At 33.6% G+C, this 21,815-nt stretch overlaps 1 protein-coding gene across 4 annotated transcripts; it reads right to left on the bottom strand.

The window, feature by feature from the left end:
- Positions 1 to 8,076: 8,076 nt before the first annotated feature.
- On the bottom strand, positions 8,077 to 20,408 carry LOC145680939 (uncharacterized). Of its 4 annotated transcripts, none has more exons than XM_081752140.1 (5): positions 20,260 to 20,408; positions 14,847 to 15,073; positions 13,472 to 13,649; positions 12,159 to 12,255; positions 8,077 to 8,203 (listed from the first exon to the last, which is right to left on the bottom strand). In XM_081752140.1, the coding sequence occupies exons 2-5, from the start codon at positions 15,063 to 15,065 to the stop codon at positions 8,140 to 8,142; spliced, it is 558 nt and encodes a 185-aa protein (XP_081608266.1). In that variant the 5' UTR covers positions 15,066 to 15,073; positions 20,260 to 20,408; the 3' UTR covers positions 8,077 to 8,139. The 4 variants fall into 4 exon arrangements, with proteins under 4 accessions (XP_081608266.1, XP_081608264.1, XP_081608265.1 ...); XM_081752138.1 differs by having other exon boundaries at positions 20,224 to 20,406; XM_081752139.1 differs by lacking the exon at positions 20,260 to 20,408 and adding an exon at positions 20,161 to 20,219.
- Positions 20,409 to 21,815: the final 1,407 nt, after the last annotated feature.

Below are 21,815 nucleotides of genomic sequence, written 5' to 3' on the forward strand. Positions count from 1 at the left end.
AATAAATTCGAAATTAAATAACAAATTTGTTGGTCCATTCTATGGCTGTTCTTATATTCTGTAGTATATGAAACTATTCAGCAAAGATATTTTATGACAACAAGTTAATAAATAAACCACTATAAAATTAAGCCCATAGATACCAAAAAAGTGATATTTCGACATCTGTCTGTCCGTTTATTTGTTCGTCCTGGTGTCTAGAAGCCATACAGTTCAACGTATCTAAACCAAATTTTAAACTTAAGAGTTTCATATGATTTTTCAATTTTTTAAATTTTCTTATGCCAGTTTCTAAAAGTAACGGCTCTAACAGTTATGTTTATATTTCTTAAATATACATTCCATTAATGATCTTACAATATGGTGTAAGTCATTTGTTCTGAGAAAATTTATAAGGGATAGTTTGTTTACGGTAGTATTTATGGGGGGAGGGTTCGGGCGATTTCCTCAAAAACTACTCACGCGATCTTGTTCATATTTCATAAATAAATATTTCATTAACATCCCATACTGTGGTGTAAGAGATTATTCTGGAAAAAATCGAAAAGGGGTAGTTTACTTTAGGGAGTGAATTTTTGTCGGACAATTTTTAAAATCTGATTTAGATTATTTCGTTCATAGTTCATAAATATATATTCTGTTAATAGCCTTACAGTATGCCATTGCGAGAGTTAGTTTATTCTTGGGGATATTTTTGGACAGTTTTCTCTAAAATGACTCACGCGGGCTTGTTCACAATCGATAAATAAATATTTCATTAATAACTTGACAGTATGGCATAACTCATTTGTTCTGAAAAATTCTGCGACGAGGTAGTTTACTCCTGGATGTGGGTTTTCCGGAGAATTTTCTGAAATACAGCTCCCGTGATTTCGTTGATATTTCATAAATACCTAATAATACTCGTATGACATAGCTCATTTATTCTAGAAAATCTACAGTAATATTGTATAAATTACTTCTTATGAAAACGTTTAGAAGGGCTAGTTTACTCGTGGGGATGATTTCTTTTGAAATTCGACTCACGTGATTTTGTTGATATTTTGTAAACAAATATTACATTAATAACCATAACATGTGACATGTTATTTGTTGTGGAAAAATCTATAAAGGGTAGTTTATTTTTGGCGGTAAGTTTTCTATTTTGATGTTTTCTAAAAAGGTCTTATAAGTTTGATCATATTACACAAGAAAATGTTTTATTTATAATTGCAAAACAATAAGATTTAGTTTAAATTGGAATGAGAAAATTTAGTGCGGTGGCCCATACCTATTATTCTTATGAAATTTCTAACAAAATGTCAAAACTAAAGTACATGTTGTTGATGTGTATTCAGATACACATTAACGTGATGAAAACAATTGACCATAACCCCAATATAAAGATAAAAACATTCATTTAAAAACAAAGGAACTTGTAAGTGAACAAATTGCAGTAGGGACATTATTTACGATAAAATGCTATTTATATGTAAAAGTATTATAAATCTTACGTCTGCAGTAAATGACTTTTCTGTTTCTTTTCTTTAAACTGCATTAACAATGATAGGTTAACATTCAAATATTCCGGCATCAGCATAACTGAAATGTAACAGCTACCTAAATAATCATTCCCTTGATATGAAGAGTTCTACGGGTTTCCCACATCTTGTTATAGCATTGTCCACACTGAAAGTTGGTACATCATTTTATTGAGCATTGAATGAGATAAATATCGATTATCCAGTGTTCCACTACACGATTCTGAATTTCTTTCAATAATTTCCATTACACAAATGGAAACTTCAAGATGGTCTGCCCTTCATTACATATATATGTTTTTTTTTTATATTTTAACCCCTAATTTTTTTCTATGACAGTTAAATTAAGAAAAAAAAATATGATAATTTCACATTATCCTATGAAATAAAGTTTTGTGGAGCTACAGTAATAAAATTACTGTCTCAGTTTAGAAGGTGGTCGGTACGCTACTTTGAACCACCCCTTACTTTCAATCTACGCATATTGAAAGGAAAAAGTACATGGAACAAATAACTGCAATTGCTTGAATATTATCACTATTGGACCGAAAAGAATTCCCAGTTGTCACATGTATCAAAGAGTTCCCACACGTAAGCAATTAACAATATTGTTTTTCTAAAGGGTTTCTTTAATGGTTTGAATATTTTAAACAGATTTAAAATCATACCTCTTTAGAAAGACCATAATAGTCCTTCGCTTTTCTGTTCACGTAGCGTAATCATATATAACTTGTCACCGTACTCGTGTGATTATAATTCGTTAAGCATTAAGAGCAATTTAATAATCACTTTGTACTTACAATACCAAGTACCTTTGGGTTGATTAAGACACGTTTGAGAAATTTCATGAAAACTGCCACATGAGAGATTGCGCCTAGGGGTGTGCACATTATTTGTAAACGTCGTAAATTGTTAGGCGGATTTCAAAAGAGATAATTTATAACCGCTGAGGAGCAAATTAAAGGAATCACTTTTCTGATTCACTGTGTCATGGAAAACACATAAAGCACATCTCCCTTCATTGTAGTAGTTTGTTACAGAAAACAAAGGGTTATAACAAGCGTTCAACGGAAAAGTATTACGAAACCCATTTTGGTAATTAAACTTAATTTTTTTTGTAGGAATAATCTCTATAAATATAAACCTTTTCTAGAATTCGCTCTTATTCCTTTCACCATAACATTTATAACGTTACATGGAAACGCTTAATAGAACTGTCACGATGCTGTTGCCTTCCGTGTAGTAGATTTGACTTTGATTTCTGGTAGAAGATCATCTGAGTCATATTACACATTAAGTTGTAGGTTCACATCTTGTACAAACTACGTGCAGAAATAGATACTGAAGCCTTCAAATCAAGCAAACGAACAATAATTTAAACAAGCAATACATACAGTACCTTTGTCAGTTAGTAAACAAATATTTAGTGGAAAACAATGTTGTACTGTATCCTCATGTCCATTTTTTCTCACGTCTTCAGAAATCATATAAATATAAATAACTCTCTTTCTTATGAGATAAAAGTTTGCACACTTTCATGCAGAAGAAGAAAATATATTTCCAAATACATATATATTTCAAGAAACAATTAAAAGATAAGCAAATTATAATTTTTAAAAAATCTTTGAAATTTTCACCGTAAAATTCTTTTTGGAAGACGTGACTAACGCGCAGCAAAATTTATAAAGATAGATGGAATTTTATGCTTTATTACAAGTACAACATAATTTTCCCATAGTGTTAATTTTATTATACATAAGTTCTATTTTGCAAAGGTATTAATTATGCATAATACACAGAATGCATAATACGCATAATATGCTCCTTAAACAAAAGACTAGACAGAAATGTAGTCACAATATATGTAAAGCGATCAGACATTTGTGTTAGTGTTTTACATACATACGTAAACTAAGTAGAGAATATTTAACACTGCTTCATAGAGCGGTTGCTTAATGTAAACTCAAGCAGTCTTATGCAGAGTCGTTTTGACGTATGATTAGCGTCATACTAAAGACCTGACTACTGCAGGAAACATATGTTAATCGAACTCTTTACTATGGCACAAATCACGCGTCAAAAGGACTCTGCCAAGTTGTTTCACTTTTTTGATTATTACCAGCCGTTTCGGTTATCATCAGCCCATAGACTATAGTAAAGCTTTTTAAAAAGAAATATTGTTTCTGTGAATTCGGTAAACAACAACCTCTTGTTCCAAAAATGTTTCTTAGTATTATTCACTTCATTCTACTTTATTTGAATATTAGGAAATAATTCAGAATTAAGCCTTTAAAATGTTAAACTTATGAAGAATTTTGTAAAATGAGAAAACTTCATTTCTAGTCATTATCACAACTTGAAAGGAAAACTTTTACATATTTGAAACCTGAATTAACATACGATCAAACATTACTGGAATAAAACATTAGCGTAGTAAAACATTTACTTAGAACAGTCTTTGTTAGTAATATGTAGAAAATGGACAGAAACAATGAATGTAAACTATTAGCTGTTGATTAAAAGTATAGTAGGTATAGTTTTCAACCCAATTGGAAAATACACTTTTTGCTGCACGAAAATTATATATATAAATACAACAATAACGACAGAAAAGTAATTTGATCATATTTACTGAACGAATAGCCCTTCGTGATCGGGAGTTCCCAGATTCGAATTTCGATATTAAACATCCTGACTGGCGATTTTTCACTTCCACTAGGTTAATGTCGTGATATCTTTAATACATAAGAATTGACAGGCTTTCTTTACAAGTTTGTTTCTTTGGTGTTAACGTTTCAGTGTAAAATGGCCTTTTTGCTGCATATGACATCCTTTTAATAAATAAAATGAATACACATTGAACAATTGCTGTGGCTTGATAGCTAAATAGTTGAGTATGAAATAGAAGTTAAAAGTCACTATTACATCGTATTATACAGTTAAATGAACAGAGTAGGTTAAAGTATTTTCCTTAACGAAATGTTACAAATAAACCTAAACACAATATTCCATCGTCAGATAAACTATTAATTTTGAAGCCCTTCCTATTGGTCTAATAGTATAAAATAAATAAAAAAATAAAAAATAAGAAAAACGGAAAACAATATAAAAGAAAAGCGCGTGCACGTGTTCTCGGGTTCGATTCCCGATGGGAAAGCTTAAAAATTTAATTTCTTCTTCATTCATTTGCATTATTCATCTGTTTTCTTCAACCTAAAGAGCATGACCGTTGGACGTTAAATAAACAAACAAACAAAAAACATTTAGTAATTTTTAAATGATTTTAATGATTTGATTGTCTGTCATCAAGTTGTTACGATCGGACTACTTAGATCATGTGCATTTGTGTGTATACAAGTGGCTTGTCAAATGTGGTATTGCTCTGGCTTGTTCAAAGGATCGATGCTCTTGCTTATTTGTACTAATTCTTCTCCTACCACAGGGGCGCACACATGGGGAAGGGTCCACTGGGTCTGAACCCCCCAAAACTTCCTAACATACGTCTGTACATTTTCACAGTAACACTACTTTTTTAACAGGGAAATAATTGATTTAGCAAGAAAATTTGATCTTACCCTTCACCTGTACTCTTATAAAAGCAACATAGTTTTATCATTTTTTTTCTGAAAATATAGGTGAAAGTATTATACGATTGCTTATCGTCTTTTCGTGTGCAGAAGAATATCCGATCAGGTACATAGACGTAGTGGCTTTTAGCATTGGACCCTTCAAAACTTGGATCACTCGCAAGAAAAATTTTGGGTAGTGCCTATCTACCACTACTACAACATGCTGTCTTGCCAGTAAGGTATTATCCGCGTGACACCCTCTAGCCAGCTCTTGGTTGTATGCCATGCCTGTGTGTGTTGCAGCTTGCTTAGCACTGTGGTATTAATCAACAGAGTAATAAAGAGAACTTTTGCTTCCTATGTGGTTTCTACCACTCAAATCATATAAAGGTGAATGTCTTTAAACAAGTCGCGTATATTACGTATCATTCACTACAGACGAACTTCCTCTTACCCAATTTTGATTTGTGGTGGAAGTAGGTGTTTCATACTATGAATTGGAGCATTCAGTGCACCAAGAAATCCAGTACTTTCGGTCATGTTGAGCATATTTAACCTTTAATATTTCCACTTGAATCTCCTTTCAGAACTTAACAGATTCATGTTCAGATATTATAAATAACTCATAAGGTGATAAAACAGTGTAAACGATTCCATTTAATTAACCGTTTTCTATAAACTTTACGTCTATTTTTCTTACAATTTGTAATAGAGCTTGATTTTGTGCTGGTATAAACGTTCTAATTGTATTACTGAATAGACTAACAGAAAGAAAACCTAGAGGAAAGTTTTCTTTTTACTGATAAAACACGGTTTGAACGCGGTCCAAAAATCATTTCAAATGGATCGGAAGTTATCCCGTGATGATGAGGCAATATTTGAATAGAATGTGAGGAAAGTAGTTGCAGAAATTGCTCCTTCCCATCCTTAGAAGCGAGAGGTTTAGAAACGCTAGGATACATGCCCCTTTATTTTTAATGAGAATTATTTGTACTGAGTTTCATGTCCCTACCCAGATAGCAGAAACAGCTTGCCACAAGCATGATATAAGCTTGTCGTGACAAGGATATAAGCTTGTCCCAAGCTTGTTACGACAAGTCTGTAAGCGTATATCAAGGCTGATTCAAGCGACGAAGTTGACAGGCGACAAGCATATTGTAGGCTTATACTGTAAGATTGTTTCAAGCTTGTCAGCTCAAGCTTATTGCAAACTTGTTACATAAAGCATGCTACAGGCTTGTTACCTCAAGTTTATTTCAAACTTGGTACGTAATGCTTGCTCCAGGCTTGTTACCTCAAGTCTATTTCAAACTTGGTACATAATGCTTGCTACAGGCTTGTTACCTCAAGTTTATTTCAAACTTTGTACATAATGCTTGCTACAGGCTTGTCACCTCAAGCTTATTTCAAGCTGTCCACTTCAAGTTTAGCACATGCTTAATCTGTCTCGTTTATTGCAAGCTTCTCAGTAAAGCTTGATACAAATTTATTTCTGCACGTGAGAAAATGATTCATCTGCTTGGCGACATGTATAATGTTTGATGTGAAGGTTAGTATAATGTTCAATGTGTAAGTTACATAAATGATGGTGTGTATTCTTTTGCCATCTGAGGTGTTTAGATATTGCCATCACTTTATTGGCATTATTTTAAATATATATAGGGGAAACCATACCATACTTACTATTAATAGTAAACATAGTAGTAAGCTATGGTTTCTGCAATATTTTTAAAAGAATGCCAATAAAGTGGTGGCAATATCCAAACACCCTCAGATGGCAAAAGAACACACACCATCATTTATGTAACTTACACACTGAACATTATACTAACCTTCACATCAAACATTATACATGACGCCAACCAGATGAATCATTTTCTCACGTGCAGAAACAAATCTGTATCAAGGTTGACACTACTGGGCCTCACATCAAATCTTATACAAAATGAAATTAACCTCATATAGACAACAATCCTGCAAAAATAAACGTAAAGGTGACGACGAAAGAACTGTTAAACCTACATAAGCAATGTTCTGAAAAAGAATAGTTGTGTTCGGTCAAAATGAAAGCAAAATAATGTATACTTTCACGATCTGTATTATGCTTCTTTCCTTCGTCCATTATGCGTCTTTGCAGCACGAGGTTCAGGTTTACTTCTGTTGAGTAACATTATTGAAATATCATGTTAAATTATAAATCCATGTCTCACACAACATTGGTGTTGAATATATACCCCATACTCCAGTCTATTGAGATTAGTATCTTATCTCAACATAGAAAGCAACACTTTTCCTGAGTTCCTTGGTGAATATACTATGCGACCTGGCAGATCAGTATCCAATTAGTTTACCATTAACCACAGTTTGATGTTGAAGTTGAGCGTCCCGTTTCAGCACGAAGTTTTACATGAGACACTGACCTGTAGAATCCGAACAGTAATGCGTTTAGTGTTTGTAAGGTCTTCCACTGGGAATCGACCACGACCCTAGACGCACCAAAGACGTACACCACTAGACAAGCGTCAAGGGCTAAGCAAACTTTTAAATTATCAGATTTCAGGAAAGAAAGAAATATAAATTAAATCCTAGAACCACTGCTACACAGGGTGCGAAATACTGAGGATGGCCATTCCCACACTTCAAAATTTTGGAAGAAAATTTATCCTAAATAATTTACTGGAGAGATAAGGTGACATCGACACTGTCAGAAGTATACAAACTATTTACAGTAAATCTGTGCAGTTAGTGGACAACCTAGTGGATAAGCATTATCCCTAACCTTACATATATCAATAATTTTGGATGTTCAATATATGAAATCTTCATTTCAAAACTTTCCAGTGCAATTTTTTTTTACTTATTTATTTACTCCTATCTCTCCCCGATCATAACTGTTATGATTTCGCATCCTGCTGCTACATATTTGAAATAAATTATCCCTACATTCTACACAACAACTGATATAAGGTTCCATGAAAACAACCAGCTTGTATTACAATGTTATTTATTGAACTTATTTACATATTTTGTATTATTTCTAACTTATTTCCTTAATTGGGTTCCTCAACTTCAACGGTGTGACCTTCCACTACAGGTTTTGAATTTCTTCGTTCTCTGCAAAATAACGATCATAAATACGTACTGAAAAATATGTAATTGATTGCACAGTTAAAAGAAAACATTCATATTGTTTACCTTATAAATACGCTCTCATTAAAATAAATTATTATTCTTTGAAGTAAGTGCCACACAAGGCAACAGAGTCTGGCACTCGTTTCTCAGATCTGGTGATCCATGGCTTGGAGGCACTCCAAATATGATCTCTATAGCATTACGGTAGAATTTTTTATAGTGAATTAATATTCCCTAATCGAGCTCACCTATTCAGATGTTAGATTTGTAGTGTGACACTTCTTATTCAAAGTGTCTTGACTATGTCAAATACAATATAATTCATCTTCCCATACTGAAAATTAATAATAGTAATTTTAAACACTACTATACATAAACATTACCCAAACACTCTTTCGGTTTAGCGGCATCCCTTATATTCTACATTTTACGTTTTACAGCCTTATTTGATTAAATTTTGACGATCACTCATAAGAAACACTTGAAAGGAAAGAATCGCGTTTGTTACAATTACAACATACTCTCCCACAGTCTGATATTAAGTCGTCTCGGGATCGCACGAATCTGTCTGGGTCATACAGGGTCAGGGATCTGACTACTTCGGGATCACGAGTCACGAAGTATGTTACTCGTTTCATCACTGGTACCACTGCATGGTATTTATTCACTTTACCTATTTCAATGTTCTAGTGCCAGTAAATTTTCAGTAAAGTTTTTTTTTTTTAGTTTCCTAGCCGAAAATGTGCATTGTTCTGTGAGAGCATCAATTGAGATAAATCCAGAAAATGTCATATTGACTCACTCGGTACTGTTGTATAAGCACGGCGTTACGAAAAACAAACGAAGTAATCCCTGATATAAGAAATCACTGAGAGATGGAAGAACAAATATTTACTTATTTCTGTAATTTTCTCTCCATGCCTTGTATGAAATGCAATCTGATCTCACGATTCACAGGAAAGATAGGTCATAAGTGTGTGAACCTATATACCTTGTATTCTTCACGGAGCAACATAAATGACAGATGATGACCTACAAGGCGTTATCCTGCGTCACGTACAACAGAACGCGTGGGAAAGTGTAGTTCGCAATTCACAGGAAACGTGTAGAATTTACTAAAGTAGGCACCGTGTACACGGACAACTTCGTACCATTTTGCAACGAGTTTAGAACATACCTTAGAGGTTCAATGAAATATTTCTCTTTAAAAATAAAAAAATAAAAAAGTTACTGGTGACTAATACGTAAAGAGGTGTTGAACAACAATTCACTGGAATTATTTGTGACAGTAAAACAAACGGATTTTAATCCTGAGCCTTACAGCGGAGGAATACATCTTTGCAACGTTTCATTCTTTCAAAACACAAGAATCACTGATAGGAAGACATGCATATTGCCTTCATCATACATATCAAATGAAGAAGGGATGACTCATTACCGTAAATGTAACACTAAGTTTATTTGACCCATATTCATGGAACGTCGTGTCGGAGTCATTAGCGTCGTTTCACAATTCATTATAGAGAAGTAATAAATACTCCTGCGACCTATCGACCTAGTTCTTTATAGCCCATCTTTGAAAGCAGAAACATTTCTCAGTGTACATGGCACAAGGCAGGAAAATCACTTCATTTACTTCAATCCAGTCAAATTCTGAATGCATTTTAAGACCTATGTCTCCCTATTTATTTTCCTGGTAATTTGTTGTTGAGTGTTTACGCATACGCATACTTTGGCGTGCTCCATCCTATTGAAATCTTTTTGTCTTTGGGGGAAAAAAAACTACTCTTACTTTTTAAATTTATTTTTTTATTACTGCCACTGCTGAATGAAGTCTTTATCTTGTGGATAAAACATTAACCTTTATTTCTTGTTCAATTTTAGTGTTGATTACTTCTTTTTCATACTGAATGAAGTCTTATCTTCCCGAAAACTCGGGAATGTCTTTGTAAGAGAGAAATGTGCATTTACTATTATTTTGTCTTTTAACACAATTTTCTAACTGCTGAAGTCTTTATCTTCTAGGAAAAAAAAAACTGTTTCTTCAATAGTTTTAATGTTATTTTACTTCTTTTCTATCTCCTGAATGAAACCGTATCTTCTGAGAAGGAAAAAAAACTACAATACCATCTGTATCTTAATTAATTATAGTACTTTATTGCTTGTTTCTATACTAAACGAAATAATCTTATCGTCTGGAAGATTCTGCAATTGCATATTTCTCTATTACAATGGCATTGCAGAGTTTTCCAGAATGTAAGATGATTTCATTTAGTATAGAAAAGAAGTAATTAACTCTAATCAATCAAGAAAGAGGGTGGTATTGTAGTTTTTCTCTCATGAGATGAGTTCGTTCAGTAGATAGAAAAGATGTAAAATAACACTAAAATTAGTCAAGAAAAAAAGAGGTTAGTTGCTTTCTGTTTTTCATGCAGCAGGTAGGAAATGTTTTTAGAAGGCAAATATAACAGTAAGTGCCTATCTCTCTATTACTCTGACATCGCAGTTTTCAAAAAATGAAATTTCCCGCAGTATAGAAAAGAAGTAATCAACACCAAAATTAATCAAGGAATAAAAGTTATTCTTAGAAAAAAAAAGATTTCATTCAGCAGATAGGAGTAATAAAAAAATAAAATTAACAAAGGTACTTTCTTCCAGAAGACAAAAAAATAAAAATGTAAACAGTAATGAATCTCGATTTTAGTTAATATTTCCATCCTTCGAGGAAAGTAACAGGCAAGTTGCTAAATTATAAAGGATAATAAAATAATAAATACATACAAGGTAAACATTTCATCTCATTTCACTGTGTACTAATACATGAGTGCGTAAAAATGAACTCATCTCGCTATATAAAATACAAAGACCTAAGTGATTGAATGACCGACAGATCTTTGCACAGGCCAAATCGCTTAAGATAGACAAGTTAAATATGGACAGTACTTGGGATTTGTTACGTAGGATACCACTAAGGAAGGATTTTTGATAATTCGACAGGAAGGGGAGGAAAATAGGTGTGGGACGTATTTTTAAAATATGACCATATCTCCGAATTCCTTAAGGTTACAGACTTGAAATTTGATATTCGGATGTATCATTTCAAATAATTTGACATATTTAAGCGGTTTTTGATATTTTAGTACAAAGGAAAAAAAGAAAAAAAAGGTGAGAAAGAAAAGAAAAGGAGTGAGGATTACAATTATTATAAGATGTCAAAATCTCTGAATTTATGAAGGTTTGAAACATGAAATTTGGTATTTTCATATTATTTAAAATAAGTAGATAAGAATTTAAGCGCTTTTGAAATATGCCTCGGAGGTAAGAAAGGGGGGTGGAAAGAAAAATGGATGGGGATTATAATTATTATAGTAAAGTATTTAATTCCTTAAGGTGAGAGATTTGAAGTTCAGTATTTCCATTTCTCATTTAAAATACTTTGCCACGTGTTTCGGCCCTCTTTTTTCTTTTTTGACATGCTAGTAAAAAGGGAAAGAAACGATGTGGAGAGGAGAAAAAAAAGGTGGGGATTACAATTATTCTAATAAAATGTCGGTATCTCTAAATCTTTTAAGATTTGAAATATGGAAGTAACTTCTCATTTAAAATTATTACAAAAGCGTTTTATGATACATATCCTAAAAGGAAGAAAAAGGGAAGGATTACAATTATTATAATGAGATGTTCATATCTTGGGGTCCGGGAAAGTAAGAGGCATTGAAACGGTGGAAATCTCTTTTTCCTCCAAATCCACAGAATTCTATGCATATGATATTGATCTAGTGACCTATAGATGTGAGAAATGTAGTGAATACAAAACGTATATGTCGAGAAGAACGCGTCCATGGACTAAGTTGCAGATCCCTGGCTTATTTAGTGATGGTAAGAACTTTCCGATATCTCTCGTGATTGTAAGGAAAATAGGTAAAACTATACTTACCTACGCAGTAGTCTAGGCTCCGCCTGCTGCAGCCAAACACCCAATACTTCCTTCACCGTTTCCTCTGTTGCGACGGTGTACATCTTACGAACAGCAGCTGAAAAGAAAGATAGAATTTCAAGCAAGTACTAGCGATTTTTATTCTTTAACAAAAAAACTGTCATTTGAAATAAATTTCCCTCTTAAATAGATTTACGGAATTATGGTATGGTTTGTAAACATGGATACCTAGAGCTGAAACTAATTCCTATATTATTTTTCAAGTCACCTAAGCTAGGCCCCTATTTTGTGATTTTTATGTAAGGGTACTATAGAAAGTTATCTTCCACCACACTTTTGGTATATTATATAATGGAAAAGTTACATTTTTCGATACAAGTGTAACAAGACTTTCTTCCGGTGCCCTTAGTGGTGATATGGTTTTGAGTCAACGTTTAAAGTCACTTTAAATAACACTACAAAAAACACATGTGTTTTGGCTAACTTCGTTGTCACGAAAAATTGAAAGATGAAGTCGACAGAAAGACGAAAGTTTGACTATTCGCCGTCTTGAAAGCCTGCAACTTTTCTCTTTTTATACTGGAATTATGGTAACTTCGAAAGCTATGTTCTTCTAGTGTTTTATCTGCGTTCCAGTGTTAGACAAAGAGCTCTGAAATTTTGCACCTTTAAAATATCGGCAGGGGAGACAGTTTGGCATACTATGTAATACTACCAGACTAACAGTGTTGCCAACCCAACAAAGTTATATTCGTGTGGTAGACAGTATCAAATTTACAGGTATACACGAAAAGTCTGGTGCAAAATTATACTTCACAGTAGTGATTCCTACACAGTACTTCAATTTAAATTCGTTGACACTATTGACTTTATTTAGCCCTGGAATCATTCCTACCTTGGAATTTTATTTGGTTTTACATTTTCCGTACACCTTACAAATTCTTTTGAATGCTTTTTCAAGCAAAGATTTGTTTAAATATGTACTTTGCCAGTAAAGCTTTGTTTACAACATAGAGTGTTGGATCAGTTATTGAATTTCCTATACATTCTACACAGATGTTATATTCACCCAGTAAGGGTGAACACATTTACATATTTTACTACTTGACAGTAAAAGAATCCTAAAGTACTCAAAGCATACTTTATTCATGAAGAATTACTTCTGATTGCTTGGGACATACTAATATGAGAAAACACGTCCAGTACGAGAGAAGTAAGACTTAATAATTAGCAAACTGGAATTTTGTATGGTTACTAGCATAAATAAATAAATGAAGTTAAATATTTCAGTACAACTTTTCAAATCAACTTACTGTTGATCTTATTGCACATTTGGTTGGACCCAAAGGTGTGCTTTTTTGCTTCATGATCCTTGGTTTCCTGCCAGAGTAGGAGAATTCCATTGCGAGTTTGTCGCACAAAGTTCTTCTTATTGCATTGTGAGCGAAACCTTTTAAAATCCTTACCACCAATTGACAGTAATACTTTTACCTGAAAGAAAGGAAGGTATTTAGATCTAATGCATGCTGAAATCAAAAAGAAAAGCAATATATATAAGGGTCCGTATTGTTATGTTTTTCTACCAGTGGAAAAAAAAACGAAGCATGAATGAAACTAGATTAATTTTTAGATACCGTAATGTCAAGTGTGAAAAAAAAAAGCGTGGGGTTCTGAGTTTCACGGAAGGCCGTATCAAATGGGCTACGTGACTAACAAAAACTGTTTGCCTGGGATTTATTTGGTAACTTTCGGCTTTATATCGGAATAGCGGTTATTTAAAAGGACCATTGTCCGTTTGAATTAGAAAAAAATACTATATATATATATATGTGTGTGTGTTTGTGTGTGTATGTATATGGAAATTACATACACTTCCAAAAGTAACAAGTAACAGTGGGTTAATCAATGCTGCCAACAAGTAGTGCCAGAAAATAGCTAAATGACGCACAAAAACTAGCTAAAAATGGCTCAACTTACCTTAAATTATAGGTAACAGAATTTAGGAATAAAGGAACTAAATATTTGGTACTTTAAGTCTACTAGTTTACAAAGATGTTCTAATATTATTTATCTTTTGATATCCTCAAATCAAACAGTTTCACAATACAATTTGTTCCTTCATTGACTAGAAGTAATAAAATCTCTTGAATTATTTTCAACTTCTAATGCTGGGTATGGCTTCATAACACTATTGATCTATCACAAAAATATATACATGCACCTGCACGCATCTCAACAAGAAAAACTCCACCCAAACTAAAAATACACTAGAAACTAATCAAACAAATTGACTATGGAGATACCAGATCCAGGAATCCCAATTTACCGTGACGGATAGGAGAGACTGATAAAAGATATCTAATCTACTGTGACAATGTAAGTGCTGTTGTAAACAAAAGAATTAGAAAAATACCAAGATAAACTACTTTCTTTAGGTTTTTCATATTTTCTAAAAAAAAAAATTGACTGCAAAAGATGTAATTGCCGCTATATTAGCAAGTATGAATGGCAAGTTGACCAAAATTATAGTCCATAGCTAATGCACATGATAATGGCTAAATTGGCAAAAATGGAGTTGATGCTAACATTGAGTCAAAAGAGAGATGTTCCAAAAAGACGTAAATTAAAAGATATAACAAAGATTTGAAACCTGCTTCATAACTTGTACAGGTTTGATAGGATACTTACATATTTCTTTCCGAAGTTAGGTTCTTCAAGCTTTCTCTCAAATGTTTGAAAATCATTCAACGTTCGCAGAGGCAGAAGGCCAAGAAGTTCGGATTCTTCGTTTATGGACTCTGCTTTCACACTCACACCATTACTTAGAAGTGTGTCGACCTTCTTCTCGACGGAAGATACTCTTTCACTAAGGTCAGCTAAAGTAGATTGCATTTGGCCAAATACCATTCTGATATCTGCAATAAATTTTAGGAAATATTGTTTTGAAGGTGTTAATATAACTAGAAAATATATTATTTCACAAACCATTGAAACAATTAAATGTACATTCATGTTCAAAATGATTGTTGATAATTTGATAATGATTTTGCAGGATACTTTTAATACCGATACTATGTGTATAATCGAGAAATGTATATTTGTGGAAAATTTTATAGGGAAAGAATTATAAGCACGTAAATTAGAATGAGTAAAACAAATGGTCAAGAAAGCTTTATTTTCGTTTTATTGTTCTTATTTACTGCTCTTTTGACATGAAATTTGCCACATACATGTCTTTGCCGATTACGCACATACCAACATTGTAAGAAATACAGGGCGAATTCGTTATCAAATTTTATTCCTACAACAACATATTTATAGACATGCGACAATAATTTTGGACATGGGTGTACGTTTGTGGTGGACAAACACCGTGTGCGTAGATTTTCTCAGGGTTCTACCGTTCCCCTCCACTTTCTTCAATCCATTATTTAATTCATTCTCATCATCACCGTTTCCTTTAGGCTGCCCCGCATAACCGTGGGACAAAACTCAAAGATTTTATTTAAATATAATTTCGCTGTTCATTTATCAGAAATCTTGGGGGGAAAAGTGGGGAACAATTAGGAAGACGTGTGTAGAAGACTACTACGTTGCAGAATTATGACCGGGTCATTAGAGTATGACTTCATAAATCAGCACTGCGGAAGGAAAGGGTTGATTGCTCAGAGGTAGAACGTTGCCTTTTGGTGCGACGGATCTTTGGTTCAATCTCCGGCCTTATGAGTTTATGATGGACAATATCATATTCGTGAGGGTTTTCCCGTTCTCATGCCACTAATTCCTTCATAATCATTCACTATCATTAGTCATCCGTGTATCTTAACATTAACCCTAGGAAGACTAAACTATAATTGGTCACGTGAAAGACTAAGGGGTGTCAATTTTGCTCGTGGTTGTAAATTCCAATTTTAACCCTACTAATGTATTTTAAAGTTATTTAATGACTGCTACTAATAAATGTGAGTTGTAAAATTATTTTAAGACTTGTGAAATTTTATTTTAATAGGAAATATTACAAGTCCCAGTACAGACTACTACCGCATTTGGTTAGCAGACATGAAGTAGCTTGAAATACAATTCGCCTGTGTAGACAATTTACTATACTAAACCTAAGAGTATTACGTTTGCTCAATGTATAAAAGTAGATTATGTTAATTTAGTCATCCATTCAAAGAATAGATAAGTTTACATGATCCTTTCAAAGTAAAACTGTACTCCTCTTAACATTTCTAAGTTGCTAAAAAAAATGTACTTAGTCTCCTGCGCTAAAAAAAAAAACTACCACAATAATGTGCTTTCTAATAAAACTAAATTTAAGTTTAGATTACAGAAGAAAATGCAAAAAAATTCAAACGTTGTAAAATTCATTTGTTCGGGCAAAGAGAAAAAGAAAGTGCGGGCAAATTTGACCCACCTTCGTCTTTCTATGGTTAAGGACATAACTGCGGGGTTATGAAGAACGGGACCTACAGCTTAAAGTGAGATCCGAACCACTACTCAGTTGCACTCGAGAGATATTGTTCTTCATTTGAACTCGAAACCAGAATCCCTTGATAACAAAGGCGATAAATCCACAGACCCATCATCCACGGAGGTCAACTGATAGAAATACGTTGCAGTGATCTTGCATACTTGTGAATATTTTAGGAGCCACTTAAGAACCAAAAGGGAAAGAACTGCAAAATGGAATCACTCTACAGTTATACAGATTAAATCAATGGACAATTTTAAAAGACTATATAGTACAGAAGATCTAATTTAGTCAGTCAGAAATATAGGCTTAATTTAATTTGCTAATCAATACAGGAAGTGACTAATAGTTCTGGACCATTCATACTATCTTTCTAAATAAAACTTTTTATTATTATTATTATTATTATTAACAAACCAGTCAAACCTAATAGAAATCTCTGTTTCGTCGATCTACTTTCCAATGTTATAAATTTAAACACTTAATCAGCTTCTGTGGAAAAGTTTTGTTGACCGTCCGCTAGTGTGGCAGCGCACTACAGGCAGTTCGGCGGGAACTCCAAACTTGATAAAATAAAATCACAATTAAAGAGACAAGTTAAAAAAGTATATTTCACGAATCCCACCCCCACTCAACTTGTGGACTATCATGCCTCCGACAAGGAAAATTCAAGCTTAACCAATGCTGAAGGAGTAGACTGCTGAATAATTTATGATGTAATGGCAAATCATTTGCAGAACTAGTTGACCTATGACCTATAGTTTGAGCGAGTTGCGTTCATTTCTCGAGGTTGCGACCTTGTTCAATCGAATCATCAGCCTCAAATTACCTTTACTCTAAAAAAAAAAAGGGGGCAACGGTTACTCCACTTTAATCTAAGGTAAACGTATTAAAAAAAACTGGTGTAAAGCAAACATTCCGGTTTAAGTGAAAAAAAGTTAAAAAAAAACACGGTTTTGGCCAATCCTGAAAAATAGCGTTATTTATTTATTACATCCGTTCAGATTGCAAATATTTTTCTGACATTTTAGATCCAGACTTCATTCACCTGGTAGAAAAAAAAAAGTAAACAAAAGCACTAAAATCAATTAAGAGACAGAAGTTACTGTTTTTAGAGGATAAAAAGATAAAAATGTAAGCAACGAAAAACCTAGTTTTCTTCAAACTTACACCCTCGAGTTCTTACCTAACAAACTTCAAACTAATATGCCAACTTATTTTCGCGTAATAATCCATTTTGAATTATTATTAATATCTAATAACTAATTTTTCGAAATTCATCGTTCTTTTACCCTAAACCCAAAAGTCCATACCCGATCGAACCTTTCCTTGCACTTATTGTAAAGCGATGAAATGAGTGATATCACTTAATCTAAGATTGATGAAGTATACCTTAGAATAAGTAATTGTTACTAAATAAAGTCGGACATAAGTATTTATATTCTTCAATTTTGCCCCCAACCTCCGAATAAATATGGAAGAACATAAGGAACGAAAGATAAGCATGATGCATTCTAAAATGAGTGAAATGTCCAGGCTTGCTTGCTGCATTTAAATATCATCCGTACCGATTCTTGGGGAAGCCACATCGGTTAAAATTTTTAGTGTATCGGTGAAAGCTAAAACAAGAAAGCTTAGGTAATGTATTAATTCAAAGCAGTTTTCTCCTCGATTGTAGAGATAAAACGTAATTTTCATTACTTTAGCGGACGGCTCTCCAAATTTAAATCGATTTTGTCGATTTTTTCACTAGATTTGGGGCACTACTTTACAAACGCTTCACGAACCACAGCTGAGCGAGCGGAGGGGATTAGAAGCCCCGTAGGACTCGTTTTTTCCCCTTATCTTTTAAGTTACACACGATTGGCATTGCAGCCATTGTAGACTGTCATTTTCCAAAACTTAACATACAAATACTGGCATTTCGTTCCTTGCTTGTATTCAACCGCCTTCCGCCCTGCCAAATAGCTCCACCACAACATACTTACTTTCCCATGTATACTCATTTGCTCATACAATTTATTGAGTTTAAAACACTTACATTATCATTTAACTACCTTCATTATTAATATGGGGTTAACTTTAGCAGATGGCTCTGCCTAATTAAATAAATTATTTTAATGTGTTTAGACTTCATAAATCGTATCTGTTATATAGAATCCTACGAAATGGAAAATTAAGTATGTTATGGTGGATCTAATTGACAAGGCGGTAGGCAGACGAATACAAGCAAGGAATGAGATGGCAGTAAGTACATATGAAGCTTTGGAAAATGACCGTCTGCAATGGTTGCAATACCAAACGCGTGTAACTTAAAAAGTAGAAAAAAAAAACGAGCCCTGCGGGGCATCTATTCCCCTTCGCTCGCTCAGCTATGCTACGTAAAGTGTTATGTAACGGCATATTTTTTGAACTGGGGGGGGGACAATATTTTGCCTAAATTTTGTACTATCTTGGTATATATTTTGTATTTTTTTTTATGGTTTAGGTAGGTTAAGTTAGTTTGGGTTAGGCTGGGTTAAGATACTTGGGCATTACTCGAGCAGATGGTTCTACCAAATGTTCACACATTGCATTTCCGGGTTCCTTTTTGTAGAATATCTACTAAATGAGAAGCTAGTGCATAAACCACGAACCAACTTGTGCTAGGTGGCCACAAAAAAAAGCACGAATGCCATCTAACCGAGTCAGGGCAGGGGTGTTGCTGGGTATCCCGAGCGGAGCGAGGGGATGCGTCCGTAGAGAGCAGGCGTGTCAGCGACGGAGGACATGCACATAAACGAGGAAAGTGGAAAAATACATAAAATATCCGCAATAATTTTTACATGGTGATTTTACCTGAATTCGTACTTTCTTCCTACATTTTCTGTTTTTGATGATTTAGGTTAGGTTTGGTTAGTTATGTTAGTAATTACGGTTACGTAACACCAACTCATTTCTCCTGTAAACACGGTGGTTTTACCTGATTTTGGCCCCCAAGTTCCAAAATTCTCTATATGTAACAGTATTATCTCAAATCTAGTGAAAAATGACCATAAAATCGATATAAATATGGTACAGCCGTCTGCTAAAGCAATGCCTTAACAGTTATCAAGTATTCCACCTATAAATTTTTAATATGATAAAGCCGTCTGCTGAAGTTAACCCTCTAATTTTTGTACTGATATTCAGGGGTGTCCGAGGAATATTTTCTAGGGAGGGGCCCATCTCCATGGTTGCTATATTACGCCTGGTATTTAATATACATGGTTTCCTATATTACGTATACATTTTCGTAAGCCAAAGGGGGCCCGGGCCCCACCGCCCTCCCCTTCGGGCGCCTATGCTGATGCTAATTGTCAAGAGCCACCACTGACTTTAAAGAATCCAATGGCTAAATATGGTATACATTATACGGATGAACACACTTAAAAAAAAAAAAGAAAACAACATAAAAGGTATAAACATAAAATTCCATCCATATTTGAAAAGTAATGAAGTAATACTATCCTAAAAGCGCTCAGCGCACCAGTCTAAAATAAAAATCACCTTTTTATTTTGTAACTAAAACTAAAGTAGGGCTTACTATTACATTTCATACACATAGCTTACCTTTGTTTACCTTTTGGAAGAAATCAAACTACTCACCAATCCTACAGATGGCTCCATTTGCTAAACAATCGACAAACGTCAAGCGTTTTGAATCAAGCTTGAAATAGGCTTAGTAGAAAGTTGATAAATTCAAGCTTCTTTTCAAGTTAAAAACAAGCTAAAATAAACGTTGATTGTCGCTTGTCGCATTCAAGCTTCTTTTCAAGTTAAAAACAAGCTAAAATAAACGTTGATTGTCGCTTGTTGCATCAACTGTACATTGCTAAGCCAAAATCAAGGGAAAGCGACCCTTGATTTAAGCTTACATGCTATCTGGGTAACTTGAGGAGCTATGAGATATTCTATTTTGGCATAAATTTTGGACCCCTTTTCCCTCTTAGTATTTGCATCTTAATAAAAGCAAATACCCAGGTCGAGGACAGTGTTGAAAAATTCTTTTCACACGGCTCAGCCGTTTCTTTTTGTTATGACGATGAAATCAAGGTCGGTTCCATCTTTGTAAAATAGTAATTGAAATACCCTCTCTTGTCACAGAAAGATTAGGTTTCTATGGCAAACATATGAAAACTATATTGTGACACCCTCCTTAGGACACGTCTATTATTCAAAGAAATTTATACAAACCCAGGCTGATCTAAGTCACAAATTCATTAAACGGTTTAACCATTTATCACTTTGTGTATTTTATGATGAGAAAATGGGAAACTAAAATATAAAAATTGATCTTCTCTCCCTCCTTAAAATCGAAAGTTTTGAAAGTGCTAAAATCAGCTAAAATTTAATCAGGAACTCACATAACGAGTTTCATTTGTTAACTTGAATGACTTTTGAGATATATCTTTCACTTATATTTTGAACCCACTTCTTTTACGAAGTGCATTTTAACGAACGTAATATGATGGTATACAGTTGTATAACTTCCAAACTCTGCAAATTCAATTTTAAAGCAGATCTATAACTACCGGCAGCAATAGAGGGATCATATGTGAGATGGAGCCTATTCTTCTGACGCTGAATTCATATCAAAAACAGTTTCTTGCTGTCTTTAACAATTATTACTTTATATAGGAATTAATATTATACCGACAGTTCTACTATTTCTTACTACTTCCGATTTCAGTAGAACATTAAAGCTGAAAAGTCTATTCTTCGGATACTGAAACTCTATACAAAATCGCTTGTCTCTTCTTATTGCCATTTCGCTCCATGGAAAACAATATTAACGTGCGCTACAAATTTCAAACTGAAATAATTTAATATTTTAGAAACTTTTATACTTGGGTGCAGAGCGTAGCTCATTAGAAACTTTTAAACCGTGTATTATGACAACTTAAGGATGCATTTAACGAATTTTTGAGGATCAAAAATGAAAAATAATAAAGAAAGATTATTTTGGATATTTTTAACATTATACTATTATACTACAAGCTATTAGGACTTTAAGTGGTCTTAATTACAAGAATTTCTAAATTGTAATGGTACAGAAACTTAACCGTTATGTCTGTAGAGGTTTATGCAGGTTTAACACCAGAAAGCAATTAGTCAATATATTTTAACTTATTTGCTCCATGATGATCAATAATGAAATTAGA

The sequence above is a fragment of the Thermobia domestica genome, chromosome 3 (genome assembly GCF_964235325.1).
Source record: "Thermobia domestica chromosome 3, izTheDome1.hap1.1, whole genome shotgun sequence".
NCBI lineage: Eukaryota > Metazoa > Arthropoda > Insecta > Zygentoma > Lepismatidae > Thermobia > Thermobia domestica.